Source organism: Callospermophilus lateralis, chromosome 20 (genome assembly GCF_048772815.1).
Source record: "Callospermophilus lateralis isolate mCalLat2 chromosome 20, mCalLat2.hap1, whole genome shotgun sequence".
NCBI classification, from domain to species: domain Eukaryota; kingdom Metazoa; phylum Chordata; class Mammalia; order Rodentia; family Sciuridae; genus Callospermophilus; species Callospermophilus lateralis.
Window position 1 is genome coordinate 19,224,192 of NC_135324.1, and position 17,743 is coordinate 19,241,934.

Below are 17,743 nucleotides of genomic sequence, written 5' to 3' on the forward strand. Positions count from 1 at the left end.
TCAGACCCAAGCCTGCTGGCGAGGGAGCAGGAGAGGGACTCTCCAGCCCAGCCTCAAGCCCGGGAAGAAGGCAGCTCCTCGGGTGTCGGAAGTGACCACCAACATGCATCTAGACAACACCCCAGTGCCCACTGCCCACCGCAGCAAGAATCAGCCTACCTCCAACATCTTCAGGGGCCCGGAGACGTGGAGAGGTGGGGATTCCGTCACTGGCCGTGGAGACGTCTGGGGAGAAACCCAAGCAGCAGGCACATAGTTTCCCTATGAGTCATGCTCCCCAAAACTCTCCATAAAACCAACCCCATAGGTAAAGACCTGCTCTGTGCTCAAGAGAGCCCTGCTGGCCCTCTGATAGCGTGGCCAAGAACTCCCAGGTGGCACGCCAAGGAGGGCGGTCACAGGGCTGAGGCTTTGGTCCCGCTTACGGCTCAGCCCAGGAGTCCCTGTTGAGGATGACACCTCCCAGGGAGTCACAGACACACGGGAGATAAGGGGTCAGTAGCAGAGGTACAGGAAACTTGGCTCACATTATGCGTTTCTTGGGCTGGGGCCATAGCTCAGTGGTGGAGGGCTTGCCTAGGGGCACTGGGTTCAATCCTCAGCACCACAAAAAAATAAACAAAGAGATAAGTAAATAAAATAAAGATATTGTGTTCCTCTGTAAGTGGTGTTTCTTGGTCTGAATGAGAACTGGGTCCTTTTTCATTTTTATCGTTGGTCTTTCTCCTCTCCCGCGAGGAGGAAGGAGGCGTGACATTTATTCCAGGGATCTAACCCGTCGCTGTGGGACCCTCTGAGCGCAGGGCTCACCGTGAAGGCCATCCACCAGGATCTTTATCACTTCCTCCTCTCTGCGAGATCATGACAGCCCTTGATTGAAAACATTTAACTCCGTGCTCTGCGGTGACTAACGCTCCGAACAGCCGCATGTCAAGACCAATTATGCCTCCTTACACAACCTTGCGTTGATTCAAGAGCCCTGGCACAGCAAAGATAAACAGTCCAAACTGGAACCCACTGGCCGCGACTCAGGAAGACCCACAAGAAAAGCAATCATCAAGTCCAGGTCCGGCGGACCTCGGAGAAGACAACTGAGCAAAGGAGAGGGAGGTGGGTAGACGGGACAGCCCAGAGTCGCTGGTAGAGACATTCAGAGATCTTTAATGAGGACTGAGGAGAACCCACAGGGACACACCCTGTGCTTGGAAACAACCGGGCACCCACCAGCTCATCCTCTGCTACCTCCCTTGGAGAGTTCTCAACCCGTCTCCCCGTCGTCTCGCTTCCTTCATCAGAAACAGCTTTGGAAACCAAGGGCCCGGCAGCCAGGCAGGCCGCGAGCATCTTCAACAGACAGCTCTATTTACTTTGGATTCGAAGGCTCCACCACACCCTGAATCCATTGTCTTTACTTCATGGGAAATACAGTGTGCTCCTCATTCCATGGTCAACACCAGGCGTCCTCGGGGTGGCCCCCTCCCTGCCCCTGCCTCTGAACCGCCCCCCACGGAGGCCCCCACCGCATGGTGGAGAGGGGCAGCTGTGAACCTGTCATTTCTGCCGTTCAGTTTCTTGACTTTTCTAATAGAAAAAAGTGTGAAAGAGACTACACAGGAGTCTTCGACACCCCAAGGCCAGGACAGACCAGGGACACAGACACACGCCCAGCAGAGCCCTCTTGGTACCACCCAGGGAGACCTGAGAACCCAGAGGGCCGTCGGCAGCGCTGATCCAGGGACACCTGTGACCAGGGCCTTAGAAACGCCAGGCGCTGATGCTGTCATCACGGTGGTGACTCCTGTGTTTTCTTTGTTGCTATTAAGCTGTGTGATCTGTGTCCTCTGCCACCTGAAGTGGCCACTGAAAACAATCTCCTCCTCCCGCAGAATTCCAAGCACTCCTAACATGGCTCTGGGGACGTTCACCACGGGGACTCTGAAGGGCTAAGCTGCCGTCCCCGGGGAAGCCAGGCCACCACCTCTAAACTCTAGACCATGAGTGAGCCACACCTGGGGACCTCGAAACTGCCCAAGCGGGATTCCTGAGCCATCCTCTGCTTCCCCTGGATTCTAAATGGGTAAAAATGTGAGGTCAGGTTCCTGGAAGAGCTGTCTTCCCGTGGCTTCATGTTTGATCCACAATGTCTGAGCACACGTGTTTTAAAACGTTCTTCCCAGTGAGTGAGCTTTTTAGACCAGGGAAAGAATAGCTACAAAAATATAGCTGCCAAAACAAAACAAAAAAAATTAATACAGTCAACTTTCACTATTCACAGATTCCCCGTCTGCAAATTCACCTACTTGCTCACATGAACCTGCAAAGTCCAAAACCCAACACCTGCAGCGTTTTCGGTTGATGGTGGACCCCGCAGGTCAGCGGGGCATGGAGAGCCAGGTGCGTGCCCAGCTGAGGTCCAGGAAGACAGCGGCGGTCTCCCCAGAGGGTGCTCGGGGTGTCCCGAGCCCGAGCGCTCTCTTCACAGGTGATCTGAGGACACGTTTTCTGCACTTGAGTGTTTCTCATGGGGACTCCACTAGTCCTAAGGCCCCAGCACAGAGCTGAGCGTCCGAAGGCTGAGGCGGCTCCTGTGCGGAAGACGCAGGCTTGAGGACGAGTGGGCAGCGGTGAGTGAGGAGGCCCCGAGGCAGCATGGTCAGTGGTACCTTTAAACAGACACACAGGGAGCAAAGCCTTGCACTGACCAGCCGACACAGATGCCGTGACCACAGGGACACGGAGGCCGGCCTTGGACTCCCTCGAAGCGCTGGCTCGAGGCCCACTGACCCGGTGTCTGCAGTGGGCCCAGACAGCAGCTCAGCGACCGTCACCCCTACTAACTCACGCTTGACATTTCTTTTTGTTTTGTTTTGGGGGTTGGTTGTTGGGTTGGTTGGTTTGGGGTACCAGGGATTGAGCCCCGGAATGCCATATCCCCAGGCCCTGTTTTTATTTTTCTAGTTGGAGACAGAGTCTCACTGAGTTTCTTATGGCTCGCCAAGTTGTCAAGGCTGGCCTTAAACTTGCCATCCTCCTGCCTCAGCCTCCCAAGCTATTGGGATTACAGGTGTATGCTACAATGACTGCCTGGATCTTTCTTAAAATATACGTGATTTTCCATATGAAGCCTCCAAGTGAAGTAACCGCTAGAGGTTAACTTCAGTGAACATCAGTTTAAATATATTTATTTCTCCTGATAGCTGATATGACCCTCAAACTGGCTCTTTTCCCCTCCCCCAAACGCCTCCCTGTCCTTCCGTGATGTGATCATCACTCAGCAGTCACCCATTTACCAAGGGTGGTAAGAGGTTCGGGCTCACCCTTCTTGTTCACCTCTGTCTCCTGACTTCGCATGTTCAGTAAATCTCAAATAGCATTGCACCTCACAGGGCAAACTGAGTCTGCCAGAGGATACTACAAATAATCCCCAAAACATGACTCTGAAAAAGGAGAGGAAAGAGGCAGATCTCTCCACACCACCGAGTTACATGCCCAAGAAGCACACCTGACCCTGAGAGCTTCCCAGTGCCTCTTCCCCCGCCCCCCGTGGCTGGTCCACCCCAGTGTGGCTCCTGACTCCCAAGGCCCAGCTGCACAGCGGACCTAGAGCTGGGAGCCCACTCTCCCACCAGACCCTGCAGGTGGCCCACCCTCTCCTGTGCCCAGGGCCTCTCCAGACACCCGAAGGTGCTCACCCTGCAGCACCTAGCCTGAGGGTCTCTGGCTGCACTGTTTGTTTACTTCCATCACGTGAAAAAGGAATACTGTCACTGTCCTTCTGTAGGACCTTCAGAATGGGACCTACTGCACCATGAGGAGCTGGGACCACTCGTAGGCTGAACAGAGGGTGCACGATTCTGAGAGAGCTGCCTCCAGAACCCAACCCGTGTCCACGCGCCTCGGCAGGATCCGTTCCCGTACCTGTGCAGACCGCACTCGATGGCTGGGGACGTGGGCCAGGGAGTGCTGGGCTACAACCCGTGCTTCAGAGGGTCTGAAAACGTGCTGCGAACACCCCACGCGCACCGGAACCAACCGTGCGGCTGGGGCTAGCTGAAGCAGGGGAGAGTGCAGGGACTCTTGGGGACTTCACAGTGACCGGCACGGGAGCCAGCAGTGCTGCACAGAGCCGCGGGGCTGTGAGGAGCACTGACCACGTCCTCTACCTAACGGGCCTCCCGATGCCAACAGCAGAGGAACTCCCAAGTGACGCAGCCCAGGAAGCAAAGCGCAGCAGCAGCAGCAGCGGCCACCGCATCCCCATCACAGGCAGGGCCTCTCCACCCGCTGGAGTCCTGGAGCCGGAGGCTGACTCAGCACCTGCTGTCACGCCACAGGCCCACGCTGTGCCCAGGAAGGCATCCAGAGAGAGGCGCAATGCCCAGAAGCACCCCCCGGGACCTGGTCACACTCAGGTCACCGTCCCGTCCTCTTTTGCCAGCAAGGAGCCTAACCACAGGTGTTTACAGGGAAACTTGTGACAGTCAAGCAAAAGAAACCGTCCCATCTGCCGGGGGTGGGGGCTCAAAGCTCAGATTCTAGTCTCCTAAATGGCCACCCTTGCTGTTACCCAGGGAGGTCCCAGAAGGGCCCAGGCACCCGGATCCGGCAGCTGGAGTGCCCAGGGCCTCTGGGCTGGTGTCAGATGAAGGTCACACTCAACACAGCAGTCCCTGGCGTCCAGAGCTGAGCCAGGCAGTTAGGGCGCACACGGGACAGCAACGCCGTGAGCTCCGCGGGCCTTGTGCACCCCACTTGGTGCCTCTCGTTAGGCGCCCCCAGCCACATCTGCATCGTGATGAGAGAGAGCACCTCCATCAGGACGCGCGGAGGAGGCCCAGGCGCCCTGAACACCTCCCTCCCAGGCATCCTGCCACCATGGGAGGCACTTCAGCTCAAAGGTCCTGCTCAGACTGTCCAGCCGGGGGTAGGCAGGCCCCCGCGCTCCTGGGGATCCTCTTCTTTGGCTGCCCACTGCCTTCGAGTCATTCCCTCTGGGTTACGCTGCCCAAGTGGTCTTTAAAATCCATTTCAAGTCAAACACCTGACTGGTGACATGGATAGGACAGTCACTGGAACCAGGGATCCCTGAACCGGCCTCGGCCGAGCGCTGCACCACATTTCCTTTAATCAGGATGCCTGCCCTAGATCCAGGATCCCATGCCCACCCCTGATGCCCTGCTAGCCCTGTGTCCAAACAGAGGACCCAAGAACAAGCCACTGAAGACACACAGCGAGGTGGCCCAGCTGGAGTGACCATCAGTCTGAAGTTCAGAGATGGCTGGGGACCCCTAGCCAGCCACAGAGGCGACCAGCGTCTCCCCTCTGGAGAAGCCCAGCAGGCGGGTGGCAGATAAGGGGTCTCTCCCAGCGCTGACCCTGCCCCTCCCTCCCAGAGTCTGCCCCGGAACAGAGGGACGGACGGACAACTCACGTGCCAGAGGGAATCGGCCGATGGCAGCCGTCCCGCCCCTCTGTTTTGGAAGCTCCCACACTCCACAGACGGTCTGGAATTCATTAAAGACGGGAAAACAGGCTGACAGTCGTATTTCAAATTTTATTCAGCAGAAATTTTGTGAAAAACAATTTGGTCCGTGCGGAGGGACCCAAACCGCCGTCTCCCTGTTTCTCCACCCTGTCTTCCAGTCAGGTGACTGCCGTCGGCTCGGGCTTCACCCCGGCAGAGTCCTGGTGGAGAGGGTCCCTCCGAGGTCACGCTTCCAGAAACAGACCCCACCTTGGGGATCCGAGCTGTCCCCGTCCTTGGCATTTTGTGATTTAACCAACAGATTCCTTTTCTGATCAAACCTGGTCAGCTCGAGTATTCTGCCACCTCCCTCCGGCGGGACGGCCTGAATACACATGTCTGACATCCCACATCTTGACAATGCTTTCTGCTTCGAGTTCTTTGAGCAGCACCTGGGAGCCATGGTTTCCGGGTGTGACCACTCCAGGCCCACAGAGAGACGCCTGTCAGAAGTGCAGATCCTCAGCCCTGACCTGGGACCTCCTGAGTCAGTCCCAGAAGCCCCTGTGGCACTCGAGTCTGAGGATCACAGCCGTCCTGCTTGAGCCACAAATCCCACATCTCCACAGTGCATTCGCTTCGTAAAAAGAACCGAGTGTGGTGGGTACTGTCAGACCAGAGGCCATCAGCGACCGTGGATAAGAGCTGCCTGCTGGTTACAATTTTTTAAAAAAGGAAAGTTCTCTCTAGAAAGTAAGTTAACCAGGTCCGCATAAGTCATCAGGGCAGCAGCCAGGCAAGTCCAGGGGTTCGCTGTGCCTTGCCAGGGTGACCCTCCCTGTAACCAACCCTGTGACAAGTTCCTCACTCCTGGGGCCGCGGGACTGAACCGCGCGGGCTGGAAAGGCATGTGAAAGGCATGTGACAAGAATTTGGAAAAGAGATTATCAACAGGAGAAATAGAAGCGTCCACTCGGAGAGCTACGCCAGGAAGAACCGGCGGCCAACAAGAACCACTTAGAAAGACGTCAGGTACCGGTGACCAAGACGGGAGAGGGGGGCAGCAGGGAGAGATCTCCACCCCAAAAACAGACCCCAGGGGGCGGCCTTGCTACTTGGCTCCCGGTAAATCATGCATCTTAGTGACGCTGACCCTGGGACCCAGCAAGGAGGGTGGCCCCCTCATTCATTTCTAAATGGTCACTGTCACTGGAGCTGCATTCCGAGGTGCATTCCGAGGTGCATTCCGAGGTGCTATGGCTGAGCATTGACTCATCCGGCACCCACCTAGATAAAAGCATGATTAGGGGATGACCGAGGGAAATGACTGAGCCCTGACGATGCACAGTCTGGTTCCAAAAAGTCTGCACTCTGACTGCTGGGCACACCATCAGCCAGCGCCCGACCTGGTCCCCCCCCCCTTCCCCGAGGTGTCTGCACGTGAACCTCCCTGCACACGGGCGCGTTTTCATTTGGAGTGTCAGCAGGAATCACGCCAGCTGATTGCTTATACTTTCAGGGATTGCTTCACATGCGCTACTACAAACCCTGCCTTCAAAAATAAATAAATAGAAGTTGCAAGAGCACACAGTCAGTGTCATGCTCTTCCCTGGCCAGTAAATGACCCTAACCAGCCAACACCGTCTGAATGTTTATCCGTGGTCATTCTCGGCCACAGGCATCAGGAACTGGCTGCAAAGGGCCAGGGTGTCGATGGCCTAGGTTTGGACAGTTCTGCTCTGCAGGTCCGGCCACAGAGCAGAGCTAAGGGTGGCATCACACTCTCGCCCCTTGCTGAAAAGCCTCCAATGCTAAAGAAGAAAAACAATAATAAAGCTGCTCCTTCTGACAGCGAGGCCATTAGTACAACCTGACCACGGACGGACACACCTGCGAGCTGGTTCAAGGACTTGACTTCAGAGCGCCGTCCCCACCAATTTGGGAGAGGCCTCTTCCTTGCCAGAGGAACCCAGGTGCATCTCCTTCCACCAGGGGTCAAATCTCCAACTATGCAATGTGCGTTTTGAAAATGTGCTTCTTAGAACCCATTAGTCATTAGGAACATGTCACAGCGAAGGCGCCCAAGTGAGCAGTATTCCTGTCCCTCCGACGTTGCATGACTTCATGCAGGACCCCCCACGCTAGGTGAGCCTTCTCTGCCCCGCGTCTTCTTCCCACTGAGGCAAGTCCTGCTGCAAGGGAATGCCCTCTACAGGGACACGCAATGCAGCACTGACCATGGGGCCCAGCACTTTCTGATGCTGCCCCCAATCAGATGGGACAACTGACCACATGGGTCAGAGGACCTTGGGTGAGTGACTCATCGAGTCATGCCCCTTGGGGAAAGGAGTGGGTGGGGACAGTGAAGGCCACAGAGGCCTCCCTGAAGTTGCTCAATGAGCGGCCACTTCTCACAGAAGGACAGGACCCTACAGCGCTTCTCCAGACCCGTCATTCGCTCAGCGTGGATCTCACACAATCCAGGAGAGCTACCGTGCTGCGGGTCGGGGAGCCAGACAAGACAGCTAGTGGGGTCCAAGTGCTTTCAACCGCAGCTCGGAGAGGCTGCCTCCACCGCACAGCCCACCACCCGTGGAGACCAGGTGGGCGGTGCTGGGCTGCCGTGTGGGAGGAGCACTTCTTCTTTCGTTTCTGCTCCCACGCTGGCACTCTTGCCAGGGAGGACGCGAAGCATGTCCAGGGCTGAGGCCAGGGACAGGAATCAGGTGCTCTCCACCAGATGCCCCGGTGGGCATGGGCGCTGGGTGGAAGCCATCTTGGGTTTGCTGCTGCACCCGGTCCCTTGGACCACTCCCTCACCCCCCAGAAGAAAAAATCCAGCGTGAAGACCATCCCTGGGCTAGGCGTGGCCAGTCATGACCCCAGTGGAGAGGCAGGGAGGGCCCTGGGCACGACGGCTTTGGAGGGAAGGAAGGATAATGAAAACACGGAGACCCAGGGTTGGTTCTGCAGAAACAAGCGTGGACTCTGACTCACCTGACATTAGGAGACACTCAGCCAAGCTGCCAACACTACTCACACCTCCCTAAGGCAGTCCCGTGGTCCCGCGGGACACCTACGCAGTGTCCACCTAAGGGAGCTGCTTTAGGTACATTCCCTGCTATCTTCTCAGCGGCCTTGCAAGGCAGTTACCACCCCGAGAAGAGGGAACAGGTGCTGGCATCAGAGAGGTTGGGCAACTTGTCTAAAGTCACAGAGCTAATGAACAGCAGGGCCAGGGTCTGTGTCTTTCTGCCTCGCATGCGGGTCTGGCCTCAGACCACATCTTCACCACGGCCTTGCTGATCGTCTGGCCCCTTTCTCAGTCCACTCTACCAAGAACACCCTGCTTAGTTTTCAAAGCCTTCAAACATGATCTCGTGCATTTCTCTGGCTCATGACTGACACGGAGGTGCCCGCGGCCTGGTGGGAAGCGCATGCTGACAGAAGCCTGCCCAGTTGCCACTGGGTTTCCTGTGGCCAGCAAGGCACCTAACCTCAGCGCTGCCTGCCAGTCACTGTTCTAAGGAGGGAGCGAAGGAGGAAAGCAAACACACGGGCCTTTCTGACCTCAAAGTCACTGCTTCTACGGGGAGTGCTTGAGGGGAGGCTGAAAAGCAACTTGGAGAGGGCACTGCGGGTGCCCCTGGCCTCGGGTACCATCTGCACCCTGTGCCGCCTTCTCTCCCTTAGTCCTGCTCCTCCAAAGCACCATCCCTCTTGCCTGCACAGAGTCCACCTCCAGCTCTGACGGGCCACCACCTGTAACAGCTGGAGCAGAGGCTGCAGGAGCCCCCAGGGAAGAAGGGAGCCTCATGCCTCCAAGTCTCAGGACAGGTGTGTCCCAGGAACACCCCAAGGTTCTACCTGTTCCTTCTCCATGGCATGCTTCAGGGGCCCAAGAGGGAGAGGAGAGAACGACAAAGAAATCAGAAAGTCAAGCTTAAGAAACGGCCTGAGGGGCTGGGGACGTGGCTTAGGGGGGGCTGCTCACCTAGCACACGGGAGGCCCTGGATCATCCCCAGCAAAAAAAGAAAAAAGAAAGAAACCACCTGAGAAACGAACTTGACACTGAGAAGCCAAACCTGGTCTCCTGAAACGCCTGCCGATGGAGAGCGGATGGAGAGCCCAGACCTCCTCCCGCCAACCCTCTCATCCTCCTCTGCCCTGACAAGGATGCAGGCTCCCTCCTGGGTAGGGCACCTCGATCCCTGGGCTCACAGGGGCCTTCTGACAAACTACAAACACGTCTTTATGCTAAAGCCTCTGAGGACTGCATTTAATACCTCTGATCTGCCTTCTAGACTATTTTCTCCAAAAATTGCAAACTTGGAGTAGAGTCAAACATATTTTTTAAGTTCATTCGGACTTACCAAATCTAATAGTAAAGTTCATTTTATACTTAACCACCACTCACACACAGACACAAAAGATGAAACCCTGGCTTGTTGTCCTTGCAAGATCACACACACACACACACACACACACACACACACACACAAGTAGCCAAGGGTTTGGTGGTGTTTTGTTTTGATGGGTTTTTTTTCCCCTATTATTTATCCTAATACTGCCAGTTCTGAAACAAAGCGGTTGGGGGGAGAAATTTAGTAACTTTGATTTGTCCCAAGATACATTTTTTTACACTGAGGTCCTATTCCTGACAGTAAGCACATGTGACCTGTTCTAAAAAAAGGATATTTTCCACTTCTTGCACAACTGGAGCAGATATAAACATCAGCCTGTACAGACTGCAGTGCAGAACTCAAAGGAAACCAAACATACACACGCTTTAAGAAGCCCTATAAATAGCCGTCCCTGGGAGGAGGAAATCTCCAGTAACACACTGAACCAATACTCAGGGTCCCACTTTGATCAAGTGCTCCATCTCATCAGACAAAACTAATCTGCATGATAAGATGGGAACCCCTGCAGGCTGGAGCACCTTGGTCCTCTCTGTTTGGCTACATGATTCTGTTTCAGTTACTGTTAGGAAGAGGGAAAAATCACCATCACAGTGACATCTTACTGGAAAAGAAAGAACTGGCATCATTTACCAAAAGTGCTAGATGTCACACTGAGCCTCATTTTCAAATCCAAGCCTAAGAAGATGGGCTCTATTGATCCCATTTTGCCAGTAAAGACGGTGACCCACCAAGAGGCCAAGCCTCTGGACAGAGAGGTAGTGACCAGTGGCAAAGCCAAGGCCACAACCCTGGAGCGTGGCTCCCCCTAAACCCGCCTGCCCGCGAGCATCCAGCCTTGCCACCTGCAGTCTGGGCTTAGCCTCCTAGGGGGCTCACACTTGAGACTGAAGAAGGTCTCGAATGCCCCTTCTCTTCCTCTAGTGAGTCCCCCTTGCTGATGCCATCTGCCCCCGCCCCCAGCCCACACTGGCTCCTTTGGCTAGCTGGGTCCATGGGTTCTGTCCCCCACCCACTAAAAGCTTGGAGAAGGAACCGCGCGACACGTCGTCCAGCTCTGCACAATCACACAGTCGGTGTTTAACACAGCCAGGGGACCAGAGCGCGGGGTGTTACCCACTTCTAAATTAAAATTAGTACCCTTGTTGTTTTTGTTTCCTATTAGCACCTCACGCAAGTTTTGCAAACACTAAATATGTTTTATGTAATTAAAAACAGAACAGGCCTGGCACACAAAGCCTACTAAATAAATGTTAGTCATCATTATTTGTATTAATTTCCATGAGCTAGGACTTGAAAAGTTATGTGCTGAATATGAATTGTGTGTTGATATCATAATTGTTAGGTTTTCTTTTTTCTTTTTAACCAGCATAAAGGAATTTTTACAGACTTGGTCAAAATTATAAAATGTGAAAAAAAAAAATATCTGAAAACTTCATTAGACGGAAAGCAAAAACATAAATTTGCTGAATTGAGGGGATTTTATTGCATAACCATACTGGCCTTAGAGAAGCTAGCCACAGTCAACCAAAAACAAACACAGTCCAGAATGTCGGAGCTCACTAAGTAATAATAATAAAAAAAAACCACATCTGCTAACGTTTTCTGAGCACTGACTATGAGCTGGGCACCTGGGTAGGTAATAATTTCCCCAAATTGTGAAAGTCATAGTATTGCTCTCAAGATCACTGAAGAAGCAGACCCCCATTTGCCAGATGAGGATGCTAAGATTAAAGGTCATCCCCCTGCCTGACTGGACAGGCAGAGACAGCCGGAACTCAGCTTCTGATCTCCCTGCTGACAGTTCCCTGCAGATGGGCAGACCAGAAAAAAAAAAAAAAATCAAGAAAACTTTCAGCAACCAATAAAAGACTGAAAGTGAAGTTGTGTTTTTCCAAGACTGGATCATTATTTCATAAAAGGGTGAACACAGAAAGGGAAACCTCAGCATTAAGAATAGTGGCCTTCTGCCCAAATACGTCTGTGACCTGACCCTCATGCAAACAGCACCTACCGCTCTGTGAATCAGCACCTGGGGACCACTGCTGTACCCTGTCCTGGCAGCACCAACCCAACACTCACTTACTTTCCACTTGTAATTTGCAGGAAGTTCATTAACAGCTGTTTAAAACAGTACTACCAACTCAAGAAGAAGCTGGAATTTGACTAAGCCAATTCTGAAGCCTGCCCAGGAAGAGGGCATTAGCCATTACAAAGCCACAGACCTCTGCACCAGGAAAATCAAGCGGAAGGGCCCGGAGACGGGGCTGCACATCTGAAGATGTCCTTCCATCCAAAGACCCAGAGTTCTCTTGCTTGTGGGAGTTCAACCATGGCCCCACGGTTGTGTCCCTGGCATGACTAGGGCCAGTGTAGGAATTCTGGGTTCACTCTGACATTTCTCCTCTGCCCTGTGAGAGGAACCAAAGTGCAAAAGACTCTTCTCTAGAACATTTCTCAGAGTAAGCATCTCCCTCCAGCTCAGCACGGCCAATCCACGTGACCCAAAGGGGGTTCCGAGAACCTAAACCCAACAATCTCTCATTTCTAAATTCAAGGAGGTCTGAGTTAGGAAGGGTCTGTGTCTCTCCTCTTGATAGATGAGAATATCTTCACTTAAGCCTCTGTGAAGAACACATAAGTTCTTCTTTGGAGCATGCTTTGGTGGCATCTTTTTAAAAAAAGAACACCCTGTTGAATGCAAAAACAGAAACCAAATACCTTGCCCCATGGGGGATACCAAGGAAGGCCACGTACACTCAACAATATTCATTGCCAGGTATTATCCTATATCAGCAGTTCTAAAGTGGAGGTGACTTTGGGCCACTCTGCAGTCACTTTTGGTTGTCACATCTGGCGGAGGAGGCACTGCTGGCCTCCATCAGGAGGAAGCCAAAGATGTCACTGAGCGCCAAGCCGTCCACAGGACAGCCCTCACCACAAAAGAGTGATTGGGCCCAAAATATCAGAGCACTGAGCTCAAGAAACCATTCTGGGCCCTGAGAACCCAACAGTCAGACAGGAAGAGAGAAATCCTGCTCCTTGAAGCTGGCGGTCTAGCGTGGAGACAAATAATAAACATTACTTATTGGAAAATTATACAGTAGGTTACAAGTACATGGAAAAAACAGAGGGCGGGGAGACTGAGTTGAGAGGGATGGCATTGTGGGCTCTGTGGCCCAGAAGGCCACACCCTCGGTGCGATGGGAACCGGGGAGTGTCTGAGGCTGGGGGGAGTGAGGCTTGGACAAAGACAGTCCAGGCAAAGGCAAGCGTGATATAGGAAGGCCCTGGAGTGCCCCAGGAAGAGCTTGCAGGCCAGAATGGTGGAAGATGAGGAGCCCTAAGAGAGCAGCAAGACAGCAGGTCAGGGTGGACAGGCAGCCTGACCATGTAGGCCACCCTATGGCATTTTAAAGACTTTGAGTTTACTGAGAAAATCTAGGAACCATGGTGGCAGGTTTTGAGCAGTGAATGACAAGGTCAGGCTTGAGTTTGGACCCAGGATTTCTCCACCTCAGCTTTATCAACATTTGGGGGCCAGATGATACGTCCTTGTGGGAGGGCCATCCTGTGCACACAGAATGGATAACAGCAGCGCCACCCCTGCCTGCTAAAGGCCAATAACAACCCCCTTCCACAGTGACCATCCCAGATGTCTCCAGAGGCCCACAGCTGCTCCCTGGAGGTAAGGGTAAGACTCATCCCTGGTTGAAAATTGGTTTCAACAGTGACATTGTGACTGCTAAAATAAAGACTCATTGAAAGTGTCACAGCGGAAGGCAGGTGACCTGCCAGACCTCTGCAGTGACCCAGGCAGAGGCTGATGGCGGTGGTTCCACCTGTTGGACAGATTCTAGACTGATCGTCAACTCCAAGGGGCCATCTGGAGAACACGATGGGCAGGTGATCCAGCCACAGCAGTCTTAACCCTCGAACTGTAGCTTGTCCAGCCAGGACATAGAAGCAGCCAGGTGCCCTAGCAAAGAGGTAAGGCAAGAGCAAGGGAGGACCCAGAGGAACGCGTAGGTGTCCCAGTCGCGCAACAGATGCGGAGACCGCGCATTCATTCACAGATTTTATTTAACCGGCTTATTTAGAAGCATGAGTCTGCTCCCCAGACAAGTTTTCCAACAACCTTTTTAAATTTAGTCTTCCTTCTCCATACCGTTGTGTCCCACACCTGTTTCCATCAGTGATGTGAGAATCCGCTACTTCCCACGTCCCGCACCTCTCCTCACGCGTGCAGGGTAGCCAGCTACCCAGAATGTGCACCCTGGCAAGGAATTTTTGCTGACTCTAAGAAAGAACAGGCCCAAATTCTTAAACGGGAGCATTACGGGCACTCATCTGGGTTTTTCCAGATGGTATTTTCCTCACTCCCTCGAACTCATTTAATGTTATGTATCAGCTACCATCAAAAATGTTCCCAACAGTCCGGCCAATTCCTGTCTTTCAGGACTCACACACGCCCGCTCCCTCATTCTGGCCATGTAAGCATGACCGCTCAGTAAAACACTGGTCCCTTCAGCGAATGCAGATAAAGCCCCAATGAGAATGACCAACAATACCCCTTACACAATATTATGCAAAGCCCCCAGCCCCCAACACACACAATCTAAGCTCCCACACAAAATAGCCATTATGCAGAGAATCCACCAACTGAAGGCTGCTTCATGCCTCTAACTGCACAGGAGACCTCCTTCCAATTTGCATTAAGCATCTGCCAGCAGGCTGTCTCTGCAAGGGCAGCTGCCTGTCCTCCCAGATCCCCTTCCCTAAGTGGACTGTCCTGCCACCCCCTGAAGGAATGGCACCTGGCTCCCCTCTCCATGAGGTTCTCTCCAGAGGCAGCCTTGGTCCACCTCCCGCTGACTCCACTGCCCTCATTGCCCCTGTCATCTGGGCCCCTCACCCAGGCCCCGGTCATCCCCAGGGGCAGGGCAGACTCAGAGGGCGCCCTACTGTGACCTGATGGCTCGCCGTCACAGCCTTATCAATCCCACAACGGAGAGGGCTAGAAATAAACCATTCGCTCGGTCACAGCCCCAAGTGATCACCAGCTCTTAGGGAACACTCCGAGTGTCCACAGTAGGGAAAGAACGGAAGAAGCCCCGCCAACTCCGCCAGACTGGTGGGGATGGAGGCAGCCAGGGGTGGGCGCTGGGGGGTGGGCCGGATGGGGAGCGGCTGCGCGCCTCTCCCGAGAAGTTTCGGAAGTCCTCAGCCAAAAAACCACTCGCCGCGGCCAAGTGGAACCCGCTCGGGTAAACGCCCCCCACCGCGCAGCGGCCCGCCCCTGCCCCAGGAGACCCGGTCCGCGGGCCGGCCCCAGCTGCACCTGGCCAGGGGACACGCCCCGCCCCTCCCGCCAGCGCGTGCAGCGACAGCAGGTGAGCGGCGGGCGGGGACCGCACCTGGAGTCCGCCAGAGGCCGGTGTTCCCAAAGGGGCAGGACTTCTAAGAGGAGGCTGCAGGCGAGCTGATGGCCTCCGTGGAACGTCGCTCACCGGCCACCCCAGCTTTCCCTCTCCGATCCCATTGGGATCTTGAGCAAAGTGGCGCAGTCAAAACTGCCCCCCATCGCACCTGGTCAGCGATCCCGCCGGCGCTCCTCCCCCACCCGGCGCCGGGCGCTCCCCAGCCCCCACCAGTCCCCGCCGCGCACCTCCAAGCAGGGTCCCCGCGCCTGGACAGCGGCCCGGCCCCGGGCGCTCCCTCCCACTCCGAAGGTGCGCCGCCCGCAGCGCCCGCAGCCCGCGGGGCAGACCGCGCAAGGGCACGGGGTCCTTGTCCCAAACGCGGGAGCCAGCCCTCCTCGCCCCGGGTGGAGGCGCGGCCCCGGCCGCCACCGCGCCCCGTCCAGCTGTCACCCTCACCTGCTCTTCAGGGGCTGACTTTTGAGTTCGTAGTAGGTTTTGGGCTCTTCGTGAAACTCCTCCCCGACTTCGAAATCCGGCACGATCCCCGATTCCGACTGCATGGCTCCGGCTTCGCGGCCCCGCGCCGCTCCGATCGAGGGCAAAGCGGGGCGCCCAGGGAGGTGGTGGCCGGGTCCCGCCGCGCGCCCCGCGCAGCGCCGCGCAGCCCGCCCGGCCGAGTCCGCGCTCCCGGCCCGGGCGCCTGGGACCTGTAGTCCGCCGGCGCGGGGCACCCCAGCTCGCCCCGGCCGCGGCTCCCCGGAAAACTACAGCTCCCAGAAGGCCCGGCGGGAGGCCACGTGGTGGGCTCCGCCAGCGCCACTCCTGTTTGGACTCACTGTCAATGTCAGGAGCGCTCGCCGCCTCTCCCCACTTGCTTCAAGGGTAGACCCGGCTGTTTAATATTAATAAGAGCGAACTCGTCCTGCGCCTTCGCCCTCGCCGTCGCCCCTCCTCCGGGGTGCACAGCTGCTAGGGCGCGCCGGGACCTCGTCTTAAAAAGAAAATAGCGAAGGGTTTGGGTCCTGGAAACTTTCCGCATGCACGTCTGTCTTCAACTTAAAGGACTTCCTAGCGGTCTTCGCGCGTCTCTGGGATGCTGCGACATTGTCAGCTTGTCCTCGGGTTGGAGCTCAGGGTCAGAACTTTCTTCACTGCGGAATGAAAACACAGTTGGAGAAGTTGTTCCTGCGCGTCGCTTTTCTGGAACCAACCCAGTGTGGGCTTTTAGGACAACATTCAGCCGAGCGGCTCTTTCCCCGCCTTATCCGACAGCCACCTCTAATCTGAAGCAGCGCTTTAAAGAGCCCGTCGATTTTAAAAGGCACGAAGTTACAAAACGACGTCCTTAGCGTCTGCTTTCAATTTCTCAGTCGGCTGGGAGTTGGAAGGAGGCTGTCGTGCCCCTTCTGAGCTTCCCAGCGCTCAGGTAGTAGAATAAAAGACTCGGCTTCAGCTCCTTGGTACTTACAGCCTCGCCCTCCGATTAGTTCCAGGAAATGTCTTCCTTTTATAAAAAACGTCTTGAGTCAGAGCCTTCTGGATGGCGGGACAGAGCCAGAGGGTAGCGTTTGGAGGTAGAAAAGGCTCAGCGTTGACATCAGCGGTCCTTCTGAGTGCCCTGCCCCTCAGGGACGCCGGTTGATTCCTAGAAGACCCGGAGTCCTCATCTACAGAAGAGGAGATTGGGAAGTCTGTTTTAGAAGGTGCTGCAAGGTCAGATGTGAGAGTGATTTATAATAATAATAAAAATCTTCTCAATGGCTATCCTCTTCTTGTTTTTTAATTTGATCTTGAAGATAGTTTTTTTTCCCCACTAACATCTCTGTGTTAGTCCTTCCAGAAGTAATAAACGAAATGCCTAGCCTAGGAGAAGACTCTAAGAAGATGATATCCTAGGAGGTGCCGGTTTTGTGAAATAAAGCATTTTAATTTCACACCAGAAAAATGTCTCCCAAGGGATGGGTTGATTTTAGAGCTGAGGCTCTCTGTAAGAATAGGAAAAGTACAGGAGACTCACTCGCTCTATTGCAATAGCAATTGCCAAAATCCCATAATAAAATGTAGTCCTCTAAACCCTCCCTCTAGGTCCCTTACTCTAACAGCACTATGGCAACCCTAGGACAGAATATCAGAAGCCCCCCTAAGGGCAGCAGGCTATTCCTTGACAGAGAAACCACTGGAAATCAGATGTCAGAAGTGAAGAAGGGTTGCTTCCCTCCAGAGGAAGAGGAGAGCGGGAGGGAGTGAGCGGTCTTGCCTCCTCAACTCTTCTGCTTGCCCGCCATCTAGGTGTTTGGGGGGGGAGGATGGGTCTGCATAACTTGGAGCTTGTTAGGGTTTAGATGTGAGGTGACCTCCCAAAAGCTCAGGTCTGAAACAATCCAAGAAGGTTCAGAGGTGAAATGATTGGATTATGAGAGCTGTAGCCTGATCT

General features: G+C 54.6%; 1 protein-coding gene across 4 annotated transcripts in view; it reads right to left on the reverse strand.

Annotated features, from left to right (window-relative positions):
• Positions 1–15,992, reverse strand: part of Mitf (melanocyte inducing transcription factor) — a 178,394-nt gene extending 162,402 nt beyond the window's left edge. For all 4 annotated transcript variants that reach the window (XM_076841123.1, XM_076841121.1, XM_076841122.1 and 1 more), the window contains exon 1: positions 15,766–15,992. In XM_076841123.1, the coding sequence (XP_076697238.1) occupies positions 15,766–15,869 (104 nt within the window). In that variant the 5' untranslated portion in view covers positions 15,870–15,992. The remainder of the gene's footprint in view (positions 1–15,765) is intronic.
• Positions 15,993–17,743: the final 1,751 nt, after the last annotated feature.